We start from the raw sequence: 25,960 nt of genomic DNA, 5'->3' as shown, positions 1-25,960 counted from the left end.
GCCAAGTTTCTTTAGCTCACTCAGGAAGTAGAGCTGTTGTGCTTTCTTGGCTGCGGCTTCTATGTGGTCGGACCAGGACAGCTATTGATGATGTTCACTCGTTCGTAGGAACTTGAAATTCTCAACTCTCTCAACGTCGGCAACACTGGTGTAAGTAGGACAGTGTGAACCACTGCTGCCCCCCTCCTTTCCTGAAGTCAATGATAGACACTCAGATAAGAAGAAAGGAATTTCAGTTGTGACCAAATGCTTGGCTAAAATGGTAAAACAGCATGCTTCTGTGAGGCTCCCTAAACAAGATGAATGGCTTAGCAAAAAGAGAGTTAAAAGAGAGTCAAGCGATGGACGTCTAGAATATAGCATTTGATTGTTGAAGGGGCAGATGTTGGTCGTGGAACAAACACTAGAATTAGAGTGTGGAAACAGTTACGATAAGACGGTTGCAAGCCACAGAGATGCAGAGGGACTGGAGTTTATGTAATTTCTAAGTATTGGGAGAGCTGAGAACCAGTACGGGCTAACATAACTAGGAATGAGTCACGGCGCTGTTTGGATTTTGAAACAGAAGTTGCTGGAACGCTCGGCAAGTATGGAAGTGTCTGTGATAAGGTAAACAGTGCTAACGCTTCAGGTCACAGACTCTTTTGTCAGAACTGACCCAGGATCACATCTGGAGGAAACAGCATGAATATACTGTATATTAATAGCTGGGAATTATTGAAGCTCAAATATAATACTGCACCATAGACCACAGCAAAATTAAATTGTACTTTAGAGAACTTGAACATCTCCATTATTGTCAAGACAATGCACATTGCTACAGTCTTTCTTCCCAGGATAGTGAAAGCTCAAATTAGAAGGAAATTTTTTAAAGGGATCTGAAGGGAAGGTTTTTCACACAGAGGCTGGTGGGTCAATGGAATGAGCTGACAGAAGAACTGATAGAGGCACGTATTTACAACATGTAAAAGACATTTGAGCTGGTAGATAGGTACGAAAGGTTTAGAAGGAATGTGGGCCGATTGGACTAACTTTTGTAGGCACCTTGGTTGGCATGATCAAGTGGGGTAGAAGGGAAAGGCTATTTTGGCCTTTGAAATTCTCTGGTGAATGGTCAATAACGACAGGGTTTGTGAAATGGCATGTGTTTAAATATTTAATATATTAAGCAGCCAGAATAATCAAAGACACCTTCCACCCTAGACATTCTCATTTCTTCCCTCTTCTATTGAGCAGAAGACACTAAAGTCTGGAGGCCTGTATCAGCAGCAGCTTCTATCCCACTGTCATAAGACCAGCAAACGAACCCCTTTAACAATAAAGTGTATTGTTGACCTTACAATTAACCTTGTCAGAACCTTGCATCTTGCCGAAAGACCTTTGGCCGTGTGCCCAGAGACCCGAGATCTTTGGGCACAGAGTTCGGAAAAAGCGATGCAATGGACTTTTAACATCATAAACCAGCGAGATGTTTGTTATGTCTCCCCTCTCACTGTGAAACGGAGACACCTCCTTCTCCCTTATTAGGGAGAGAGAGAGAGCCTGTGGTATGTCGAATACTGGGTGAGCACGTAGCCTTTGGATTACCACAAGTCTGTGCCTTTGTTGTTGCTTTTGCTGCTCAGTGGCAGTGCTGATACCTTTTTTTGCCGGTGGGGGGAGGGGGGGGTCGTTGCTTGCTGCCGCTTACGCACGGGAGGGAGGGGGATTTCGGGGTTTAAACATCTAACTACATTCATTCTTTGGGGCACTCCTCTGTTTTCGTGGATGGTTGCGAAGAAAAATCCATTCCAGGATGTATATTGTATACATTTCTCTGACATTAAATGTACCTTTGACACCTTTGAAACCTTATTGTCTGCCTGCATGGCTGAAACATTATCTTATGCGTTCCTAAATCACTTTACCACCTCACTATACTCAGCTCCTCAGGGAGGTGGTGAGGAACTGGAGCTGCAGCTCGATGACCTTCGGCTCATATGAGAGGCTAGATAGGAGTTACAGGGAGGTAGTCTGAGTTTCAGAAGGCAAATAACAGGGTGGCTGTCAGGAGAGAAAGGGGAATACACAGCCAGTACAGAGTACCCCTGTGGCCGCTCCCCTCAATAATAGATATGCTCTGGATACTCTTGAGGGGGATGACCTACCGCGGGGAGCTGCAGTGACCGGGTCTCTGGCTCCCAGTCTGGAGCTGCGGCTCAGAAGAGAAGAGAAGTTGGAAGAACTGCAGCAGTGACAGGAGATTCTATAGTTAGAGGAACAGCGAGACCCTGATGGTATGTTGCTTCTCAGGTGCCGGGGTCAGGGTCGTCTCAGGTCAGGTCCATGGCATTCTGAAGTGGGAGGGCGAGCAGTCAGAAGACCTGGTCTATATTGGCACCAATGACGTAGGTAAGAAAGGTGAGGAGGTCCTGAAGCGAGATTTTAGGGCCCAGGTGGAAAGCTGTAAACCAGGACCTCCATTGTGGTAACCTCTGGATTGCTTACTGTCTCACGCAGCAGTGAGGGTAAGATTAGGGGCATTTGGTAGATAAATACATGGCTATGGAACTGATGCAAGGGGCAGTGGTTCAGATTTCTGGATCATTGAGACCCCTTCTGCAGGGGTGGGTTACACCCAAACCCAACGGGACCAATATCCTCGTGGGCAGGTTTGCTGGAGATGTTCAGGAGGGTTTAAACTAATTCGGCTGAGAATGGGGTATTTGGTTTACTAACAGAGGCAGCGTTCAGTGAGACTGCTAGCAAGGACAGGCTGATGATAGGACAAAACAGCAGTCAACAAGATGATTTGTAATGTAAAAGGGGGGCAAAATCAAAAAGGGTGAGAAATACAGTACTGAAAATGCCATATAGTGCAGTCGTCTTAGTCTATAACTGAAAGTGCTCCTCTGTTCAGCCAAGGTGCCATACAGAGGGTGAGAAACATTGTCCAGAATTGCCAGGATTTTCCAGAGGGTCCTTTATTCCTCCACCACCTCCAGTGAGTCCAGTTTGACTCCTGTAACAGAGCCAGCCTTTCTAATCAGTTTATTGAGCCTGTTGGCATCACCCGTGTTGATGCCATTGCCCCAGCACACCACCACATGGAAACTTGTACTGGCGACAACAGACTAGTGGAACATATGAAGGAGAGGCCTGCATACTCCAAAGAAACTCAGTCTCTTCAAGAAGTAGAAGCAACTCTGGCCCTTCTTGTACACAGCCTCTGTGTTGGTGCCCCACTCAAGTCTGTCATTCAGGTGAATCCCCAGGTACTTGTAGGTCCTCACCACATCCATGCCCTCACCATCAAAAGTAACAGGGCACAGTGCAGGCTTGGTCTTCCTAAAGTCCATCACCATCTCCTTTATCTTACTGATGTTGAGCTGCAGATAGGGTTGCCAACTTTCTCACTCCCAAATAAGGGACAAAAGTAGCAGTCAAATACGGGACACTTGTGTTTACCCCGAGAAAGACTACCATGACCATGAAGCCTTGCGTGGGCACCTGTGTGACGTGCGCATGCATGTACATGCCAATATTTTTTTCTATAAATCGGTTTTGGCTTAATCTTCCTGATTCTGATACACTGTGCATACATTATTTCTACTTTATATAGGCTGTGTATTTATCACATCATTCCTGCTTTTACTATATGTTAGTGTTATTTTAGGTTTTATGTGTTATTGGTATGATTTGGCAGGTTATTTTTTGGGTCTGGGAACGCTCACAAAATTTTCCCATATAAATTAATGGTAATTGCTTCTGCGCTTTACGCCATTTCGGCTTATGAATGGTTTCATAGGAACGCTGTACCTTTGGATAGCGGGGGAAATACGGGACAAGGGCGGTCCCATATGGGACAAACAAATTTAGCACAATATGCGGGATGTCCCGGCTAATATGGGACAGTTGGCAACCCTAGCTGCAGATGATTCAGCTTGTGCCATTCGACAAGGTCCTTCACCAGGGCCCTATATTCATCCTCCTGTCCTCCCTTTATACACCCACCTGTTGCTGAGTCATCAGAAAATTTCTGCAGATGACATGGCTCAGTATTGGCCAGAAGGAACTACGGCTTGAAAATCAGTGAATTCGAATGAATCAAGGACATTGGAAGCAGATGAAACAATTGTCTTTGTTCCTGCCATGTGCTTGGAGATGGAGGCTACCACTTTGTGGAACTGTTTTGCGTCCTCCATTTCGTGTGTTTGTTGCTTGACTCAATCAGTGTTTTAAAGAAGACACAATGATGCCTCGGGTAATCTGCTGAACTAGGGATCATTTCCAAATAAGAAGTTATTTGTGAGGTGTTCTTTGGTTGGATATAACACACAGGTTTGTGTCTGGTCCGTGTGATTCAAACTGACTGAGAACAAAGAGCCATTAATTACTGATTGCCACTTGCTGGGAAGAGGGCAATAAATGGATGCTGGCTTGAAGCAGAGCCAATAAAAAGGTGCTACATCTCAGGCACATGACCTACAGCCAATGACACTGGAATGCAATATTTGAATTGGTAAGAGATGGATATAAAAGCAGGTGCATCGTCTGCTGGAGGTGGTAACTCTGTGGGAGACCAGTATCATGGATGTGAGGTGCCCCACAGACACATGGAGATTTGAAACAGGATGATGAGGAACATGTGGCCAGCAGCAGAAACTTCTTTTTAACTGCTATCTTTTCTGTTCTTTGACAGTTCATGGAAGTCCGGGAAAACTTAGCAGGTGTGCACATAGTTCACATGTTCTTCTGTTGAGACAATAAAGGTACTTGTTGGTCAATATAGATTCTCTGTAACTCATTGATCATTATTACAGGGAGTGATTCTTGTAACATCAGTGTTGTACCTAAAGTTCGAGGTATACAGGGTAAACAGTAAGGGAGCCAATACGGTCCCCTTTGGGGTCCCAGTGCTGCCCATAGTTATGTCTGACACACAGCTCTGAAGCCGCACATACTGTGCTCTGCCAGTCAGGTATTCCATTATACAGGATACAATGGAAGTGCCATCCTGCATTGAATGGAGCTTTCCCCCCAGCAATGAGGGCTGTATGGTATTGAAAGCACTTGATAAATCAAAAAACATGATCCTGCTTATCCAAATGGGAGTAGGCTCTGTTCAGCAGGCAGATGACAGCATCAGCGACTCCAGTGTGCTCCTGGTAGGCAAACTGCGGGGGATCGAGGCCTGACCTGACCAGAGGTCGGAGGTGAGCCAGGACCAGCCTCTCTAGGGTCTTTATGATGTGTGAGGTCAGAGCCACTGGATGGTAGTCATTCAAGACTTTGGTTGGCCTTCCTTGGGTACTGTGACCACACGATGTTTTCCCAGTTGGGACCCTTTCCGGGCTGAGACTCAGACTGAGAAAGAGCGAGAGAACTCCACACAGCTGTTCAGTACACTCCTTCAGGACTTTGGGGGTCACACCATCCGGCCCCAGTGCTTTGCCGTGTCGGAGTTTCCCCAGAGCCCTTCTCGCCTGCTCAGTAGTGAAAGTGAGTCCATGATGACTGGGGGGTTGGTGGAAGGTGAGGTCTGGGGGTGGGGGGTGAAGATCAGGACGATAGCAGTTGGTTTGTGGAGGTGTGGATGTGCCAAGGAGGGGATGCTGACAGTGCTAGCCCGTGTTGTGCACCCACTTGTTGATCTGGAGGGGGGTGGGGAGAGGGAGGAAGGGAAGGGTTGATGCTGAGGGAGCATTGCACTTTTTTAAAATTTTGGATGCCTTGCTGCACTTCAACAGGTAGGTGATCAGCTCAGGTTTGTTTTAATACTTACCTGTTGCCACTGTTATGTTTTGCAACATCAAGACATACGGTGCCTTAAAAAAGAATTCAGCCCTCAACCCTTTGCTTTCATAAATGAGCAATACAACCAGGGATATTGATCAATTTAACTGAGAACTTTTATTTGGAAACACGTGCTCCATTTTTTTCACAGTAGAGCCCAAAAAAAAACAGGGAAAATTGTAAAGCATGACAAACTAAAAATTCAAAACCAGAAATGTTAGCAGTTCAAAAGTATTCACCCCCTTTGCTCACTTCTTAGTTGAACCACCTCTCGCAGCTATTACAGTCAGTAGTCTTTTTGGATAAGTCTCAATAAACTTTGCACAATATGATGGAGCAAGATTTGCTCATTCCTTCTTGCAAATTTGCTCAAGCTGTGCCACGTTGGTTGGGGAGAGGCAGCAAGCAGCAATCTTGAGGTATTGCCAGAGATGTTCAATTGGGTTAAGGACAGGACTCCGATTGAACCACTTAAAAACATAAATTTTCTTCATTTAAAGCCACTCAGTGGTTGCTCTGGCAGTTGGTTTTGGGCCATTGTCCTGTTGATGTACTTCCTCCCCAGTCTAAGCTTTCTGGCAGAGGCTAGCAGGTTTTATCCAGGACGTCTCTGTATTTAGCAGCATTCATCTGGTCAGTCCTGCTTTCTGACCAGATGGAGGAAGCACAGCAGCTACTGACAAAGGTGGAAATTGAGTGCAATAAAGTTGGACTTCACCTAAACGCTAAAAAGACAGAGTACATGGTGTTTAACTACGATGAAGGTACTCTCAAGACTGTAGAGAATGATACCATCAAGAAAGTTTTTGACTGCAAGTACCTCGGGCCAAGAATGATGAGTTCAGAGAAGAACATAAAGATACGGAAGGCGCTGGCGTGGAGGGCTATGAACGACATGAAAGAAATCTGGAAGTCGAACCTGACCACAGGGCTTAATAAGAGGATTTTCATAGCAGTCATAGAGTCCATTCTCACATACGGATGTGAGACGTGGACACTCACCAAGACGATGCGAAAGTCACTAGATGGTTGCTGTACATGAATGCTCCGGATGGCTCTTGACGTGTGTTGGCAACAGCACATGATGAACGTCGAGCTCTATAACAACCTACCGATGCTCTCCACTAAAATCGAGATGAGAAGACTGCAACTAACAGGGCACTGTCTATGCCACCCCGACCTACCTGCCAGCCTAGTCATCATATGGGAGCCCAAGCACGAAAGGATGATCCCTGGGCGCCCTCCCAAGACTATGGTCAACACGCTCCTAGAAGACAGCAGCACGGCTAATGTATATGAACTAAACACACTGATGAAGGAGGGGGAGAAGTGGAGAGTCCGTCATCATACCCGATGCCGGCCCCCTAGGCCTGAGTCGACATAGTAGTAGTAGCATCTGGTCATCAATCCTGACCACATTTCCAGTCCATGCTGCTGAAAACCATCCTCATAGTGTGATGCTACCTCCAGCACACTTTACAGTAAAGATGTGTTACCTGGCTGATGTGCAGTATTAGATTAACGCCACACCACTTAGTGTTGAGGCCAAAAAGTTCCACTTTAGTCTCATCCGACCACAAGACCTTCTTCCGCATCTTTACAATATCTTCTAAGTGAGGCTTTGCAAAGTCTTTACGATCAAGGATATGCTTTTCTTTAAGAGGTATGTATCTAGTACTGCGCATCAGCCAGGTAGCACCATCCCTAACGAGCTATAAGCTAACAGTTATAAGTTTATGCACATTTGAATCTTCAGATGGCTTTTGATATGATAACATACAAAATATCATAAAATGAAATTGCAGGCATTTGAGAAATAGTTTGAAGGTTGTCTAACACACAGAAAGCAAAGGGTAGCATTAGACAGGTACTGTAAATTTTGGATTGGGAGGCTGCTATTATTGCGGGGCTACTGTGGTGGGTCCCAGCTATCCACAGATTATTCGGATTTGAATGTGAGAATTAAGGATAATATTTCCAACTTTGTTGTTATTAAAAGGATGGGTGGCAACATGGGCTGCAAGCATTGCTATAAAGTGACCTAAGGGTTTACAGACACCTGAATGGATGAGGAGATACATGGCAGATAAGATATGAAGTGGAAAAATTTGAGATCCTTCATTTTTGTTTGGAAGATGAAAGTGCGGTGTATGTTTAAATGGTAAATTACTGAAAAGGGATGGGAATCAGAAGTATCCCTGTGTCTTTGTACATTAATCCTGAGAGATAACACACAGGTGCAGCAAGTAATTAAAATGCAAAGGATTTGATTATAATAGATGTTTTTCTCCTATTTTATAGGGCGTTAGTGAGACCACATCTGGAATATGGTTACTTGCCTGGTCTGCTTATCTAAGGAAGATATACTTGCATTTGAGGGAATGCAGTGAGTGTTCACCAGACTGATTCTTTGGATAGCAAGTTTGTTGTACAAGGATGATTAAACAGGCAGGGTCTTTTAAGTTTGGAGGTGTGAGAAAAGTTCTCCTTTTTTTTAATGAAGTTTTTCGAGTATCTGGAACGAGATTTCACTGGCTCGACATCAAAGGTTGGCCATTAAGTACAGAAACAAGACGGCATATCTTTAACACAAAATAATCTGCAGATGCTAGAGTGAAAGCAACACTCACAACACGCTGAAGGAACTCGGCAGGTCGGGCAGCATCCGTGGAAACGATGAATCAACGTTTCGGGCCGGAACCCTTCGTCAGGACCGTCGGCATTTCTTTAGCCGAGAGATAGGGCATCTATGGGTCTCCCTGCCCAAGGGTTTGTTTAAATGTCAGTATCAAGATTGATGGATTTTAAGTGGATTAGTGTTAGAGGATGGTGATAAAGCCAAGAAGTCAGCTGTGATCTTAATGAATGTCAAAAGGAACCAAGAGGAATCAAATGGCCTATCTTGCATCTGTATTCAAACTAGCACCATAAGTATGCAGGCATTTGAAGCCTTCATTTGATTACTTCAGGCAAATCTGTAATTTGTGGATGTTGAATTTATCAACATATGCTGTTAATGGGCATGCTAAAGCCCTCCCACAAACTAAATCAAAAAGGTAATTGCCTATCACCGTCTGGTCAGGTCGGAACGGGAGTTCGGAGCCAGGGTTTCCGGAACGGTTTACCAGCGCTGCACAGCGGAAGTGTTGGTGTTGTTGCTGGCGGCGGGTTAAAGTGTCGTGCGGACGGGGCGAGCGGCTGATGGCCGGTTCCCTGGTGAGAGCACAGAGGGTTGTGGCTGGGCTTCCGCCCGGGGAGGGCTAAACACCGGGAGTGAACCCGGTGCCGACGGGCCGCGAGCCTTGCTGAGGCCCTTGCCTCGGTCCCACGAGCGGGGCTGTGTTTCATCGTTCAGGTGGACGGAGGAGGGTGGGCAAGGTGGCGCGGCGAGTAAAGCTGAGAATCGGGTTCGATCTCTAACCACCTCGGGCATTTTCTCTCTTTGACCACATTGGCTTCCTCCGGGTCCATGTTTCCACATCCCCACTGTAAATAGTGAGCGATTAGAAAGTGCGACAGTGGGGCAGGGAAACCTAGTTGGGGAATGAGGAATTGTTTGTTAATTTTAATATCCAGAGTGCACCTGGTCAACCTGTACTTCACCATTATCATCAGGTGCCATGCCCAGTTTGAGCTTTGACTGCCATGGCCCACACACTCCTGTTTCGGGTCAAGTGGATCAATTCATTGGTATTCATTTCCAGTTCTCTGGCTGCTGTCTCCATCATCATTTGTCTTGCTTTCTTCCCTTCAATCTTTCCCATAATTACCGTGCATTCTAACTCCTCTTTCCTAATCACATGTCCAATGAAGTCACGTTGCATTTTCATGACCTTATACTGTACATTATTTCTTTTTGTGCTTGCTCTGTTCATGACATCCACATTAGATATTCATTTCGTCCATGATATTCCTTGCATCCTCCTCAAAAACCACATCTCTGCTTCAATTCATTTCCTCATGTCCAACATTCTGAGCCGTATAACATAACTGGATAAACATAACATTTCAGTGCTCTGAGGCGGGCTGTCATCCCTAGTTTAGTGTTGGTCAGTATACTGTTCATTCTCGTAAAGGTGTCTTTTGCCATCCCTATTCTTCTTTTGATGTCCATGTCGCACCTGCCCTCTGAAGTCACCCAGCTTCCTAAGTAGCAAAAGTTCTGTAGTTGTTTTATGTCTTCCCTGTTTATTCTCAGCCTGCAGATAGGATTCTCCTTTTTGGATATCACCGTACATTCTGGCTTTTTGCAATTGATAGACCAATTTTTGCACTTTTTTCAACAATTATATCAATTAAGTTTTGTAGTTCTTCCTCCATACTTGCAATTAACACAGTGTCATCTGCATATCTGAATAGATGGAGAAGTGAGTCCATTTATGAAAATCAAGAGAGGCGTTAGACAAGGGTGTGTTTTCTCCCCTGATTTGTTTAATGTGTACAGTAAAACCTGTACTCCACAAACTGCAATAGATTTGGAATTGGTTTATTACTGTCACATGTACCGAGGTATAGTGAAAAACCTGTCTTGCATACTGCGCTGCAGAAATGTATAAATCATTATACAATGCACGGAGGTAGTCTAAAGTGCAACTGCTACTGAGAAAGTGCATTATAGACAATAAGGTGCAAGATCATAATGAGGTAGATTGTGAGGTCAAGAGTGCATTTTCGTTGTACTGAGGAATCATTCAATAGTCTTATAACAGCAGGATAAAAGATGTCCTTGAGCCTGGTGAAATATGCTTTCAGGCTTTTGTCTTTCGCCGGTGGGAGAGGAATGAATACCTGCTTTATTGAGGCAGCAAGAAGTGTAGATGGAGTCTGTGATGTGCTGAGCTGTGTTCACAGCTGTAGCTTTTTTTTGTGTGCTCACATGCAGAGCAGTTACCATACTAAGTCATGATACATCAGGATAGGATGCCTTCTATGGTGCATTGATTTTAAAAAAATGATAAGGGTCAATGGAAGCATACCAGATTTCTTTAATCTCCTGAGGAAGTAGCGGCGTTGGTGAGCTTTCTTGGCCAAGGTGTATGTGGTTTCACCAGGACAGATATTAGTGATGTTCACTCCTAGGAACTTGAAGCTTTCGATCACAGCACCAGTGATGAAGACAGGAGCCACGTGCACTGCCCCATAACTTAAGTCAATGACCAACCTGCTTTGCTGAGCTTCAGGAAAGAGTTGTCATGACACCATGTTGGTAGGCTCTCAACCTCCTTCCTTGGCGTATTCTGATTCATCGTTATTTGAGATGCGGCTCACTACGTCGCAGTGGTGTCATCTGCAAACCTGTTGTTGGAGTTAGAGCAGAATTTGTGGAGTAGAGGGCTGATGATGCATCAATGTTTACAATGATCATGGTGGTTGCTGCCTATCCTTACTGATTGTGGTCAGGAAGTTAACATTCTAGTTGCAGAGGAAGGTGTGGACTCGCAGGTCTCAGAATTTAGTGATGGTTTGCTTTGAATTATGGTATTGAAAGCAGGATCGTAGCCGACAGGCAACAGTCTCAGCGTAGGTGTCCAGTTGCTTTACTGTCTAGATCAGGGGTTCCCAACTTTTCTTTATGCCATGGATTTCTACCATTAACTGACGTGGATCCCAGGTTGGGAGCCCCTGGGTAGTAGACGCTTTAGAGACGAGTGTTGAGCCAGGGAAATGGTATCTGATTTTGGAGTAGAGGAAATGCAGTGAGTTGAGGCGGTCTGGGATGCTGGAGATAATGCATACCATGGCCAGACTCAATACATTCATCCTGTCTATGTCCCTCATGATTTTATACACCTCTATAAGATCACCTCCAGCCTCCTATGCTCTAAGGAATAAAGTGCTGACCTGTCCAGCCTCCCACTTAACCTAGTCCCTCCAATCCTGGCAACATCCTTGTAAGTCTTTCCTATGCTCCCTCTGGTTTAATAACATCTTTCCTGTAAGCAGGGCAAGCAAAATACGGGGCATCTGTTTATCCTCACCCACATCCTGTGCAACCACACCATGCGCACCCACTTCTGTGCTCAATACCTTGACCTATGAAGGCCAGCATGCCACCAGTTTTTCTAGCAGATTGTTCTTGCTCCAAGTTCCAGCATCAGTATTCCTTGGGTCCCTAGGTATTAATTTAATGTATCATCTCTGATAGTGCAGCCCTGCCTCAGTTTTACATTGATATTTTCACCTAGATTTTGTGTTTAAGTCTCCAAAGGGTACTCGAGGGCAAAGCTTTATCGAAAAAACAAATTGAACTTATTGAAAACTAAATACTGGAAATCTCCCAGATGCTGCCAAGCTAAAATAGAAACAGAATATTTTGGAAATTCACACCAGGTCAGACCACATCTGCGGGCGGGGGGGGGGGGGGGGATAACAATATATCAGGTTGAAGACGCTGTCAGAACTGAATTTACTGGTAAAGTTGTGAATTTGAGACTTCTACAAGTCTTATATCAATGTGCAACTGCTTTCTTATAAATTATATTAAGCAGTAATTTCTAATTTTAAGGATTTCAAGACTCTTGCAGACCAGGCATGCAGAGCAGCAGACAAATTTGTCAACATTTATTATGAAACAATGGACAAAAGAAGAAGAGTAAGTGTCATTCATAGCTGCACATAGTTTTCTTCACTATCACTTCTTGATTATGCAATGTTGAATTCTCCCAGATCAAGGGGGGAGAGACCAAAAAACCTGTGGAAAAAGATAGATGTGAAGGGTACAAATGGCTCCAATGCTTGAATTCTTCATTTATGTTGAATAAGTAGTTTTAATATTTTCCCAGTTATTATTGGCATCATGAGCTATTTTCCATTATTTTAATTTCTAGTTTCCATAACAAATTTGATCTAAATTGGTAAGGACTGTAATATTAGTCTGTATTTCAAAGACGTACTTTGCTGTCAGCTACTTTAATATTCTGAACCTTTTGCACTGAGTTACCCAGTCAAGTCACCAGCAATGTATTCCATTATGTACCTTTGGACAGTAGTCTATACACAATATGTACCTTGTCAAAGCAACATGCTTAAGCAAAACATGTTGTTGGGATTATAAAATATATTAGCAAATCCCTGAGATTCACCTGTAAAAACAATTAAGCCTTTTCTGTCCTGGTGAGGGCTCTTGGCCCGAAACGACAATGTTTATTCCCCTCCGTAGATGCTGTTGACTTGAGTTCCTCCAGCATTTTGTGTGTGTTACAAAACCTTTTTCTCTTTCAAGTATGGTCCTTGGGTGACCTCTTGAAGGCAGCAAAGGCCAGCAAACCAAATTGCGGCAGAAGTCTGAAATTATCATGAGGCAAGGAAGTTCGGGAGATAAGTGAGACTGCATCTCTGATTATAGGAGGGCAGCAATGCCAGGGCAAAGAAGACATTTTGAGTGTAGTCCTTTCCATTTAAAAGGGAACTTGTCAATAAAACTGTTTGCTTTGTTATTAAATAATTTTACTAGCTCAGGCAAATTTTCAACATTGAGCAATTTTGGGGAATATATGCCAGTATAAAGTTTCTAGCACAAACAAAATTCCTGTTGTAGTTGTATATTTCCACCCCACTTTATTCAGAGTACTAAAAGACAAGTGGGTGCTAGAATGCTTTGCTATAGATTAAGCCTGCTTTCAACTATATGTTCTAAATTGTGCAAAAGAACTTCCAGGTCAGGGTGTTCATCGTTCATATTGTACATTAAAATCAAATACTTTAATGGCTGAAAATGGGCTTCAAAGGACATTTTTTATTATTTGGTACACTGCACACTTTTCGAGTCCTATCACTGAAATGTTCAGTTTAATTTTAATTCATTTGCACTAGCTCTCAGTTGCTAATAAAGTTTGAGAAACTGGGGTCGCTTAAGATAAAAGTCTGAAGTGCAACACTTTAATAATGTGCAATGCACACAATGTGCTGGAGGAGCTCAGCAGGCCAGGCAGCATCTTTGGATGGGAATAAACAATCGTGTTGCAGACTGAGACCCTCCATCAGGATCCTCGAAGGGCTTCGGCCCAAACCGTGACTGTTTATCCCTATCTACAGATGCTGCCTGATCTGCTGAGCTTCTTTAGCACGTTGTGTGTATTTCTCTAGATTTCCAGTGTCTGCAGTCCCTCTTGTGTCTGACCTGAATGTATTATTATTGAGCAAAATGGCTATGCATTATGTTTTCAGCTCTTCCATTTTGTTATTTTAAACTCATTTTATTCTTTTACATAGGGGTTAACCAAATTGTATCTGGATACTGCAACCTTAGTGTGGAATGGCAACACAATTTCAGGCCATCAAGCACTTACTGAATTTTTTGAAATGTTGCCCTCTAGTGACTTCCAAGTAAACATGCTGGACTGTCAGCCAGTTCACGGTAGGCTTCATTCATACTTGTATTTTATATTTCTAATTGTCTGTGTGTTTCTTGTCTTTCAGTGGGTCTGAGTACTTTACTAACTTCGATTACTTGTTTGTTAGGAATCTGAACTTGATGAAATAGAACAATCTCAGCAAATCAAAGTGATTCCATGAATTGTCTATGAAACGAGATGGTTTCCACTTGTTAAACATTTCTCCCTTTAATCGAACAAGTCATTGGCACAAATAATTTTATCAATAATCTTGTTATTACTTAATTTATTTTCAGGCTTGCTTACGATTTACCTTTTATAAACATCTGCTTGCTATACCAGGACTACTACAGACTGCAGCAGTCTTCCAAAATATTGTTGGCAAAATATGGACTTGGTTAAAGAAATATTGCAATCAATTTAAAATGTCTGAGTCATTCTATCATGTTTTGTGCAAGGGAGCAATAGTTGTCCTCGCTGGGACCTTCATTTTTATAATTTTACAAATGACAAAACATTATTTTTTGTTAAATTTTAAGCTGGTGACAAAGAATGAAAGAATATTTACCCCTGCTCTGCTTTATCTGAATTTTTCTTCTCCATACTTGCAAAACTGCCAGCATTTACCTAAACAAATAATAGCAACTTCAAGATTTCGGTATGAACATGAAAGCCTCAAGTTGTGTTAAGCTGGACATGTGTCAAATACACCTAGATGCTGGACACCCCCAGGAATCTAGAGCAGTGGTCCCCAACCACCGGGCCGCAAAGCATGTGCTACCGGGCCGCAAGGAAACGATATGAGTCAGCTGCATCTTTCCTCATTCCCTGTCACGCACTGTTGAACTTGAACATAGGGTTGCCAACTGTCCCGTGTTGACATCCCGTATATTGGGCTAAATTGGTTTGTCCCATACGGGACCGCCCTTGTCCCATATTTCCCCCGCTAAGGTAGAGCGTTTCTATGAAACTTTTCATGCCGAAATGGCATAAAGCGAAGAAGCAATTACCATTAATTTATATGCGAAAAAGTTTTAAGCGTTCCCAGACCCAAAAAATAACCTACCAAATCATACCAAATAACACATAAAACCTAAAATAACACTAACATATAGTAAAAGCAGGAATGATATGATACATACACAGCCCGTGTAAAGTAGAAATAATGTATGTACCGTATAGTCAGGAAGATTAAGCCAAAACCGACTTGTGGGGGAAAAAATCAGCACGTACGTGCATGCGCACGTCACACATGCACACACAGGTATCTGCGCAAGGCTTCATGGTCATGGTAGTCTTTCCTGGGGTAAACACAAGTGCCTGGGATTTGACTGCCACTTTTGTCCCTTATTTGGGAGTGAGAAAGTTGGCAACCCTAACTGTAAAAGAAATGTTGAGGTGAGTTTAACCTTACTTGTACACCCCCCCCCCCCACCCCAACTATTTTCTTGGCCTCAGCAGTTTCCCACCAGAATGTCCAAACCCTTTTCATAGGTCAGCAGTGGGTGTGAGCTGTGTAAGGCGTGGAATGGCGGGTGGATTTTGTTCATCTTGTTTTGCACTGTGCTTGTCTAATGCTACAGAAATGATCACACTTGTTTTGAAGCCATTTCTGTTCAAGTTCACATGTCTATCTTGATGTCTTGAGTTTATTGACTAGTTTTCAAAGGGAGGTTCTCAGGAATTCTCTGCCCCTGAGAATGAGGAAGGCTGGAGCATTGGGGGATATTTATAGGGAAAGTAGTTAGAGTTTTGAGAAGTCAGGGGATTGAAGACTATGGGATCCAGTGCCAAAGGGGTGATAGGCCCCGGCTCCGGTCAGCCAAGATTATACTGAGTGGCAGAGCAAGCTAAAATGATCTCCTGCTCGTATCATGTTCATGCCACATTAAAATAGAAGATACATTTCTTACTGGGAAGTAAATTAGGGTAATTTAAGAAACTCTTAGATAGACACGTGGATGATAGAAAAATAGCCATATATGAGGGAAGGGTTAGAGCAGGTTAAGGTCGGTATAACATCATGGGCTGAAGAGCCTGTACTGTGCTGTAATGTTCTATAAATGGAAAGTGTAGCAACTCTAGTCACTATTTATATTATGCGTTATTTTGAATTCTACCTGGTACTTTATATTCCATCCATATACAGTATTGGGAAATTGTATGTTAGGGCACTATGTCTTGTTAGCTTCTGCTTGCTCCATTATTAGATATGTTACTGAAAGTATTTTGGGATTTATTCATTTTCTCATGAAGTTGTTGATCTTCTTATTCCCAAATAGAGCTTGCTACTCAGGGGCAGACCACCGTACTTGTAGTCACCTGTGGCACAGTGAAATTTGATGGAAACAAACAGCGATACTTCAATCAAAACTTCTTACTTACTGCACAAGATACAGTGTGGAAAATCGCAAGTGATTGCTTCCGCTTTCAGGACTGGGCCAATTAACTCGCTGCTTTAACGGAAGGAGACTGTTGCATTTCACTATTTTGGATTTAATTCTGGAAACAAATAGTGGAAAAGTTGAAAGAGTAAACAACATAGGAGGGGAAACAAAGATCCTTTATTTGGGAAAGTAAAATGCCTCCACATCTATACTGATATTCAGGGTTTGAGTTTGGTTTATAATAGACACTTTGAAGTCTGTATGGTCTGGTTTTAATTTGAAATCTGTCATTTTGTATTCATGTTTTCAATTGCATATTGTGCTTTATAAATGGATTTCAATAAACAGTTTAGTTAAACCATTTTTGTGTGGTTTCTGTATTGCATTTTCTTATAGTTAGAGCAATTTCCACTCTTGCCCCTCCCCCCACCCCATCTCCTCTGACAGAAGGATAGGAACAAAACATTCAGCATCTTGAACCTTGTTTTCATATGATTCAATCTCCTAATCTCAATGGACATTTTGTGTGTGTGTGCCGGCTTAGAAAGGGAGTGTTGATACCCCTTGAATTCAAAGCACAGAATTAAAGTTCAAAGTTAAACTTCAAACCTTCGAAGTTCAAAGTGCATTTATTATGAAAGTACCATTTACTACCCCTGGTGTTTAGGGCAGCAAAGAAAGTCGTCCATCTCTGGCTGTGTTCTGGGCTTCCTTGATCATGTAAGTAGGTCGGTTTTCATTTCTGTCAGTCATGCAAGTTCCAGGTAGAGATTCAGGAATACCATTGCACTCCAATGTAGAAGGATTCTTCATTGGTGTTTCTGTAACAATGTAGTTTTACCAGTCTGGGTTGTTAGCCCTAAGCTGAACCCCTAAATCTGGACCAGTGGACCACTGTTTGTCTGGCCTCTACCCGTTGATCTGTTTGGCATGGGTGATCCTACCAAGAGCCAAAGCATAAAGCCCTGACTGGCCAACATAGCCCTCTGGGTTATTAAGGAATGCAAGCCTACAAACCACTTCACTATTCTCTTTTTGCTCTACTTACTTTTATTATAGTTATTTTATCTGATAATAATTTTTAAGTATCGCACTATACTGGTGCCACAAAACCACAAAATACACAGCATACAGTATATCAGTGATTATAAACCCGATTCTGATTCTAGGGGACCAAACAATAGTTTTAATAACAGTTGAATATAAGCTGCCCTTGAGTCTAGTCTAGTGGTACATGCTTTCAAGTTTTTATTCTGCTCTATGGGAAAAGGGAGAAAGTGGGTGAGGAACACTGCTCTGGTAGAATTTGGGAATTGTTCTGAAATGGGAGAAATACGTATGATCAAATAACAAAAGTGAAAATATGGAAAATAACTCATCACTTAAAAACAACAACATACAAAATAAACAAGGTTTAATTTGGTGATAGTTATTTTTGGATGGTTTCATTTTATTCCGTTATGCCACTCTGTTGATCTCGCTCTAATCTAGAAACCACAGAACAGTTTGTTGTATTAGGTGGCTGCAAAATGATCTCTTCCTGTAAGATGATGGCGCACCCAGATGCAGTGGCTACTCCAGGTCCAATCAAAGGAGTATTCTTTCATCCTGTTTTTTCTTTTCATGGTCACAAGTCACTGCATAATACTGCAGGACCATCCCATCAGCGAGGTGCTCGGTAGACATGGAGTTTGGCCTATTGAGTACCATTGTGTTGTTGCCTGGACGTGTTGAGTAACGTTGTGCTGAGATGGTGCACGATCCAATAAAAGGTATGAGTAATGGTGCTGGATGTATTTATTGGCATCACAGGACCCTGTTAGACATTGGTAAGGTAGAATACTGCATGTACTGTTCATTGGTTCATTGGTGAGACCGATGATGGGGGTTGGGGGAGCTGCATAGCCTTGGTCGTGGCAAGGACTAAGCCCTCGCTGCGTGCTGGGAGAGGAGGAAAACACAGAAGCAGTGTGGGAGAGCCTCTGCTGGAATCCATACTGGATTGGAGGCCAGCCCCTCCCATCAGTGCTGCCCTCCAGTGTTTGCTCGGTGGAAGAACAAACTGGACCAGGACTACTTACCGTAAATTTCCAGTTGTGCCACTTTGGCTATAATATTATTTTTTCTCTTTGTGACTATTTTCTGAAATCATAACCACATGTGCAATGTGCTATTGTTAATGTGTTTCTTACTTTAGCCCTGGAAGAACACTGTTTATTTAGCTATATTCATGTATGGCTGAATGATAACTAAACCTGAACATGAACGTTATCTCATTTTATCGCATAGCTATATTGTGCCTGGTACTTAACGCTGCACTAATATGCTTCAACTACATTCAGTGGCTGTTGTTGTTTGTCCATCGTTGACGTCGAAGACGACCTCAACACCATAATGATGGTGTCGAGACTAGCGCGTGATTTGGATTTAAGTGAGGGAGAGTTGTGCAGCGTCAACCTCACTCTCTCTTCCCAATTCCCATCTGGATCCAGTGGCAAGACAGAGTCTAGACGGCTGGAGATGGGACTAGGTGCAGTGGATGACCAGGACGCCTTCTGTGTCTTGTCCTGCTCTACACGTTCCACAACGCTTGCAGAGACCGCCTTCTTGACCGTTGGACCTTCCGCTGGTCTCGTCCGCTCAATCCGCCTGAGTCTGTCTTCACATGCAGTGGCTACTTTATTAGGAACCTCCCATACATAACAAAGTGGCCACTGGGTGTATGTTTGTGGTCTTCTGCTGCTGTAGCCCATCCACTTCAAGGTTTGATGTGCTGTGCATTGAGATGTTCTTCTGCACACCACTATTGTAGCACATGGTTACTTGAGTTACTGTCTCCTTCCTGTCAGCCTGAACCAGTCTGGCTATTTTCCTCTGCCCACTCTCATTAACAAGGCATTTTTTATCCACAGAACTGCTGCTCACTGGATTTTTTTTTTTGTTTCTTGCTCTATTCTGTATAAAATCTAGAGACTGTTGAGATTGAAAATCCCAGAATACCAGCAGCTTCTGAAATACTCATTACACCCTGTCTGACATCAACAATCATTGCACAGTCAAAGTCACTTAGATCACATTTCTTCCCTTTTTTGATCTGAAGAACAATGAACCTTTTGACGATGTCTGCCTGCTTTTATGCATTAAGTTGCTGCCACATGATTGGCTGATGAGATGTTTGTAATGACAAGTAGTCGTACCTAATAAAGTGGCCAGCGAGCATGTATGATCATACACTAGTTCTGTACCCAGATGGATTCTGAGTAGTTACATAGGACGTGTGAATTGTTTGCCCTGTTATAGTAATGACTGCTAAAATGATGACTTCAAAAATCATTTTACTTGAAGGTTGCTGGAGAGAGGAGGGTAAACTGATGCTGCCAAGGACAATTGGTGACATTGTCAAAAGGCACTGTTTATACAAAAGCATTGAGAACAAGGTTGCTAAGGCAGCCAAACTGTTTGGACTGGCAAAATTCCAAATTTCATCAAAATACTTGAAACCATATTGTTGTTTCTAACAATAAAAACTATTCTTTGGGGAGCAGATATGCCTCGAGTTCTCTGAGGTTGCATTCACCGCTGACTCTTAAAGGAAATAAACAATGGACGCATGTAAGATTGCAGATGCTGACACCTGGAACCAAAAAAAAACACACTGCTGGAGTTAGTTAGCATCACTGCAGGCAGAACGATGGTCAACTTTTCTGGTTCAGTCTCTCATCAGGATGACCCAGAGCAACAGCTATCCCTCTGCCTTCACAGGTGCTGCCTGACCCATTGCTTTCCTCCAGTAGTTAGTTTTTTTATTCAAGAGATGATGGGCAACGTGCCAGTGATGAGTAAACGGAGAGTTACACATCCATGAGATGCGTTAAACTTGTTTCTTTTCCTGTAAGGTAGACTTTCAATCACTATAACCATGTATTTAAGTATTAAAATTCTTGCACTCTACTTGCTCCTTGTTTTATTCCCGTATCATTATTTTATCACAGCTAGAACATTACTGTATTTTCTTGCTATGTGCTAATGATATGGCTGCATAGCTCATTGGTGTGGAGGCTTTAAATTCTTTGCGAAACTTGCCTATTCCCTGCATCATTGTTTGAACTGTGGCCAGCTGTTACTTTGAGCTCCCACTCAGCCTTATTGTTTCCTGGGAATCTACAAAACTTAACGGCTTCCAGGTGAATTCTGAGTCGAGGGCATTTTGCCATTTTCACTATTTGACTTTACAAAACAGAAATGGCTCCAAGGCAGAGATGGCCCATACATTTGGAGAGCGGGAGGGGGGGGTTTCAGAATCATTTTTGTAACAACCTTTGCAATCTTTTCCCAAGCCTTCATATTTTTCCTAAAGAGCAGTACCCAGATCCGAACACATTCTCCGCTTACCCTTTTAAGTGTAACTTACCTTTCTGTACATTCTTTGAACAATACGTAATGTTTATTTTAGCATTTTCTTCCTTTTCAACGTGTTTAGCTCAAAAGATCAAGGCCAATATTTTTCTTCCCTCATCTGTTAAAAACATTGTGTACTAAGCTTAGCAAGACATTATTCTGAATGGACATTGAACCCATGAACACTTACTCAGTATTTTTCCCTATTTTTGCACTGTTTATTTAATTTTTTTGTATATACTTGTAATTCGTAGTTTTTATTACAAAGTACTGCTGCAGCAAAACAACAAATTGTTTGACATATGCCCGTGATATTAAACCTGATTCAGATTCTTTAGATGTTTAAACAAAAGTAAAGGTGAACGGTAATTTATTTGAAATGTTAGGTCTCATTCTTCTTTCTGCATTGCAACTGCCTGATCTGCTAAGTATTTGCTGCAGATTTCTTTTATTTAAAAGTTCCAGTGTCAGGCCTTACCCATAAGGTGTTATTTTTTTAAAAATAGATATATTTGGGAATTCTCCCAATCTGGCTGAGTTGAAAGAAATACAGCGTAATCTAAATAAGGCTGATGGTGGCAGAGGAGTGCAACTTCCTTCATGCGTCATGGTTTATATATATGACCTAGGAAACATGGTCATATCAGGTAGTTGCATATGCTAGAGAAAGGAGTTTATGCAGTAGAATGGGAGTGGCTGGACGTGTTTAAGAGGAAAATGGAAAATATACCACATGAAAGCAATAAATGTTAGGCTGATTGATATCTGTTCAACTATACGCTTAACCTCGTACTTTTTTTTTGGCTTTAAATATGTTCCTTTAACTTCTTTAAGAACTTCTTTTATTAAACCTTTTCATTTGGAGAGGGGAAGCGTGGTTTTAAGCATCACAGAATTTTGTAACAGGAATCCCAGTAAAGTAGCCAAAGCCATTATTTACCAGCCAAAGAACCAAAGAAACACTGAGATTCGTCTTCCCCACAGACAGCCACAAAACAAAGAAAACTGTAGAACCTGTTCAAAGAAAATCAGCAACACCCCCTCCCGTAAAAAAACAAAGCAAATCACGCAGCTCGCAACAGAAAATATGAGCAAAAAGATACAAAGTGTAAGATACAAAATCAAAGGAGTCCAAGCATAATTCAGCTCAGCCCAGCGTTCGTTATCTGCAGGCTGCCCCAATTCAAAGTCACCCAAAGTAACCACAAAAAAGGTGTGACCAGAAACCAGTAACACATCATAACGTGAACTAGTGAGTCCAATCCACACACCGCATCAATTAAGCCTTGCCCAAGAACTCCAGCACCATCTTCCGACAGCATCAAGAGAGGGAGAGACCATTTGAACGCAGGCGAGTGACAGAGAGAGAGAGACCGTCACACACAGCCACCTTCCACCAGCAGCAACAAGCAAGAGGCTGGTAGACGGCGCTGAAAACTCTCCCACCTTCCAACACTCACCCCAACGTATTCAATCTTCCACCGCACTTTAATCAGCAAGATGTGGAGTCAATCATAGGCTAGTGGCCCGTCTCCAGGCTTCTTGGCCTTGAGACCACATCAACATCGTTCCAATTATATAAATCATTTTCTATGTGTGAGTCTGTACAAAGTGAGTCATGAATTAATCTGAATACTACTGCCATTTTCATTAGATACGACTGCTATATTGGTAGTTTCTCAAGGTGAGATAGCTGGAGCTACTGCTTGAATTGTTCTGTTTTTACAAAGGTTACAATAGTCCATTGATCTACAAACTCGACAGATCCAATTCAGCACCAGCTGTTAGTTGCTAGATTGATAAATATTATGTCAAAACGTTGATCCTGGCATTTAAGGATTAACCTTTTAGTTTTTCACAAGATGCATTTAATTTTACGACATTTTTGTCCAAAAAGAATTGCGTACTGCGTGGTATGGAAACTGCACTGTGGCAAACAGGAAGACTTTACAATGGGTAGTCAAAACTGCCCAATGCATCACCGGCGCCCGCCTACCTGCCGTCATATACTGAAAGGTGCCCCAAAAATCCAGCAATATCACGAAGGATCCCACCCTGCTCATGGACTGTCTGCCCCACTCCCATCAGGGAGGAGGCTACATAGCATCCGCGTCAAGGCCATCAGACTCAAAACAATTACTATCTCTAAGCAATAAGGCTGATCAACACCTCCACACACTAATCTAGCCAACCACATCCCCAATCACCACTACTTTATCATTTCCTGTCAGAGACACTCCTGTGCCTAACATTGCTTTATGTAAGTACTATCAGTAGAAGCTCAGGTCAGGTCACTGGTCTGAGTGCTACTGGTACCACGTAACCCAGTACTACCTGTCGGATGGTCGGGTGGTCGGCAACTAAACCAGCTCCCTCACCGGGCTTGCCCGGTGAGGAGGGTGGCTAGACACCCTGCAGGACGAAAAACAAGACCCGTCAAAGGGCGGATGAACCCTCTCGTAGGGTCAACGGCCATCTAGCAAACACGCGCCATGAAGGCAGAAAGGACATCCCTTGCATCGAAGCTTGGTCTGAACATTCACTGCAACAGAACTTCCTCCAACCGTCTTCGACCCCGCCATGCCGCTGGATCTGGGAGGGGATGTCGAGAGGGTGGTCTGGACCTGTGCAACCCCCTACTCACCTAAAATCCACTCATGCACACGCTGTTCCTTTCTGGGGAGTGGGGTATAAACCCCACTAACTGACTGAAAGGAACCATCATCATCCTATGGGATAGATAGCCAGAGAGGGAGATCAGTATACGCTATCTTAAGTATTTCTATTTATTGTGTTTTTTATTATTATGTTCTTTATCTTACTGTTTTTTTTGTGCTGTGCTGGATCCAGAGGAACATGATTTCATTCTCCTTTATGTGTACTAGAAATAACATTAAACAATCTTGCATCTAGAAATACTCAGAATTTTCATACAGATCAAAGTCCTTGAACAAATAAAAAATATAAACACAGAAGGAAAGAAATATAAAATGATACACGCTTCTAAAAGAAAACTGAAAGCAGCAGAATAAATTCTGTAAAGCAACACAAATATTCCAAGTCATATATGTCTTTCATGGTTTGTCAATTATATTATCTGAAATTATAAGGGAAGCAAATACATTTGTGTTATAAATAATAAATGAGATACATTTGTGTTACAATAGAAGTGCATTCATTCCAAAGGATGGTATTCTAGTGGGTTTCTTCAAAAATCCCCAATGATTTCTATTTTTTACAATCTTTGAAATGAAATTTAACCTCAGTACAGGATTCAGCTTCCGTTAGTTCCCTAATTGGAACCTGTTTATATGTACTCCTATAATGTTTACAGTGATCTTCTTCCAGTTCTCAAACAATTAAATATTGACTGACACCTTATTATGGTTTTGCCTGGGAACGAAATCCCTTTGGCTATTGAAAATTTAATGTTATCTGGTACTGTAGGTGTAAAGTCAATGAATTATTAAGGGTACATTTTCTGCTAAATTTAAAACTTGAAGGTTTAAACATTCCATATAATTGCTTTTGTAATGTGATAGCCTTCAAAGATTTTTGCTTTCAAAATACATTGCTGATATTTCTGAAAATGTCTAGAAAATGACTGTACTGAATGTACAACTGTAGGGAAAGATAATTCTGAGAGTTTAGCAAAGAGGTATTATTTCAAGATCACACTTGTCAGAAATTTAATGAGATATTGTAGGTTACACTTTCATCATGTTAAGATTCTTATTTCCAATAATAACCTTAATAGTTGTAATCAATTGATTGCATTTTCTGTTGATTGGATTTTGGAATGTTAACGCTTGTGACTTTTTTTGTTATTGTATTAAGATATGGGACTCTGTTGCTTATTACAACTCTGGTCAACCCAACAAAAAGCTGTAGTATCAGCTTTCAAACTGCTTTGATATTGAATGCTTGTTTCTCAGCAGTGATCTTCTTTGAGACTCCTTTAATTAATTTAAGAGATTTAGTGTCAAATTACAGAAACAAAATAGGGGTGTATAGGGTGTCCAGGGAGGGGTAGCACCTCTGTTGACGGAGCTTGTGTCAATTCTGGGTCAGCACACTCACCTTTGGTCTCCACTGGATACCCAGCTCTCACCTGTGGCTCCAAGAAGCTGTTTGCATGTGACAGCAGCCACATCCCGGTACACTGCTTCGACAGGTGAGGGTAGTCAGTGGCCTCATACCCCGGTGAGATAGGGACATGCCTATCCTAGCATGTGAAGTTGGCTCTGGCAGATGGGTGGATGAGATCGGGTGGCAATTCTAGTATGCTAAATGGAGAGAAGAAGTTGGCCATCTACTGCTACCAAGGTTGTCCCCAGTTTGTGATGACTAGTTCATACCACTGGACCCAGAGCTCCGAGGTCGAGCGGGTGCAACTGCCCAGTGGAACGGCTTTTCCGCTCTAAAAACTCTCCCACACAGGTCTCCTGTCATTGTTGGATGTGACAGACAATGAACACAGAAAATAGCTTCAGTCATGCTCCTTAAACTTAACCTACAAAACATTGTGCACCACGTCAAATCAAAAGAATAATTCCTAAAACTGTCAATAATTTACTAAGAATGAAAAACCAAAATTAAGAGGCAGAAAAAGTTATTAATCCCCTTTGTAATTACCATGCTAACCTTACTCAGATGCAATACTGTATATTACCATTCCAACTCATCCCATTGGTTTATTTAGAAAATTGGACGATCACCTGAATAAATACCCCCTCTCTCTGTAAGATCAAACCGTATGGCAGGTCTTCAACTGACCAAACCAAAATGAAGTCAAAAGAACATTCAAGACAAGTCAGGGAAATGATAATAGAGAAACACAAATCTGGGAATGGGTACAAGACCATCTCAAAGGTACTGAACATACCTCAGAGCTCAGTGCAGTCCATCGTGAAAAAGTGGAAAAAATATGAAACCACAGCCACACTGGCTAGGTCAGGCCATCCCTCTAAACTTAGTCACTGGAGAAGAATGACACTTGTAAGAGAGGCTACCGTGATGCCAATAGTCACTCTGACTGAGCTGCAGAAGTCAGTGACTGCAACTGGA

The 25,960-nt window shown here is 42.4% G+C and overlaps 1 protein-coding gene across 2 annotated transcripts; it reads left to right on the top strand.

The window, feature by feature from the left end:
* The first annotated feature begins 44 nt into the window (after positions 1 to 44).
* nxt2 (nuclear transport factor 2-like export factor 2) lies at positions 45 to 16,853 on the top strand. 2 transcript variants are annotated; one of them, XM_072271306.1, is made up of 4 exons: positions 45 to 150; positions 12,281 to 12,367; positions 13,987 to 14,131; positions 16,391 to 16,853. In XM_072271306.1, exons 2-4 carry the CDS (start codon positions 12,350 to 12,352, stop codon positions 16,555 to 16,557), a joined length of 330 nt encoding a protein of 109 aa, XP_072127407.1. In that variant the 5' UTR covers positions 45 to 150; positions 12,281 to 12,349; the 3' UTR covers positions 16,558 to 16,853. The 2 variants fall into 2 exon arrangements, with proteins under 2 accessions (XP_072127407.1, XP_072127405.1); XM_072271304.1 differs by lacking the exon at positions 45 to 150 and adding an exon at positions 8,874 to 8,991.
* Positions 16,854 to 25,960: the final 9,107 nt, after the last annotated feature.

This window comes from Mobula birostris, chromosome 10, assembly GCF_030028105.1.
Source record: "Mobula birostris isolate sMobBir1 chromosome 10, sMobBir1.hap1, whole genome shotgun sequence".
In the NCBI taxonomy this organism is placed as follows: domain Eukaryota; kingdom Metazoa; phylum Chordata; class Chondrichthyes; order Myliobatiformes; family Myliobatidae; genus Mobula; species Mobula birostris.
This window is presented reverse-complemented; position numbering and strand designations above follow the sequence as displayed.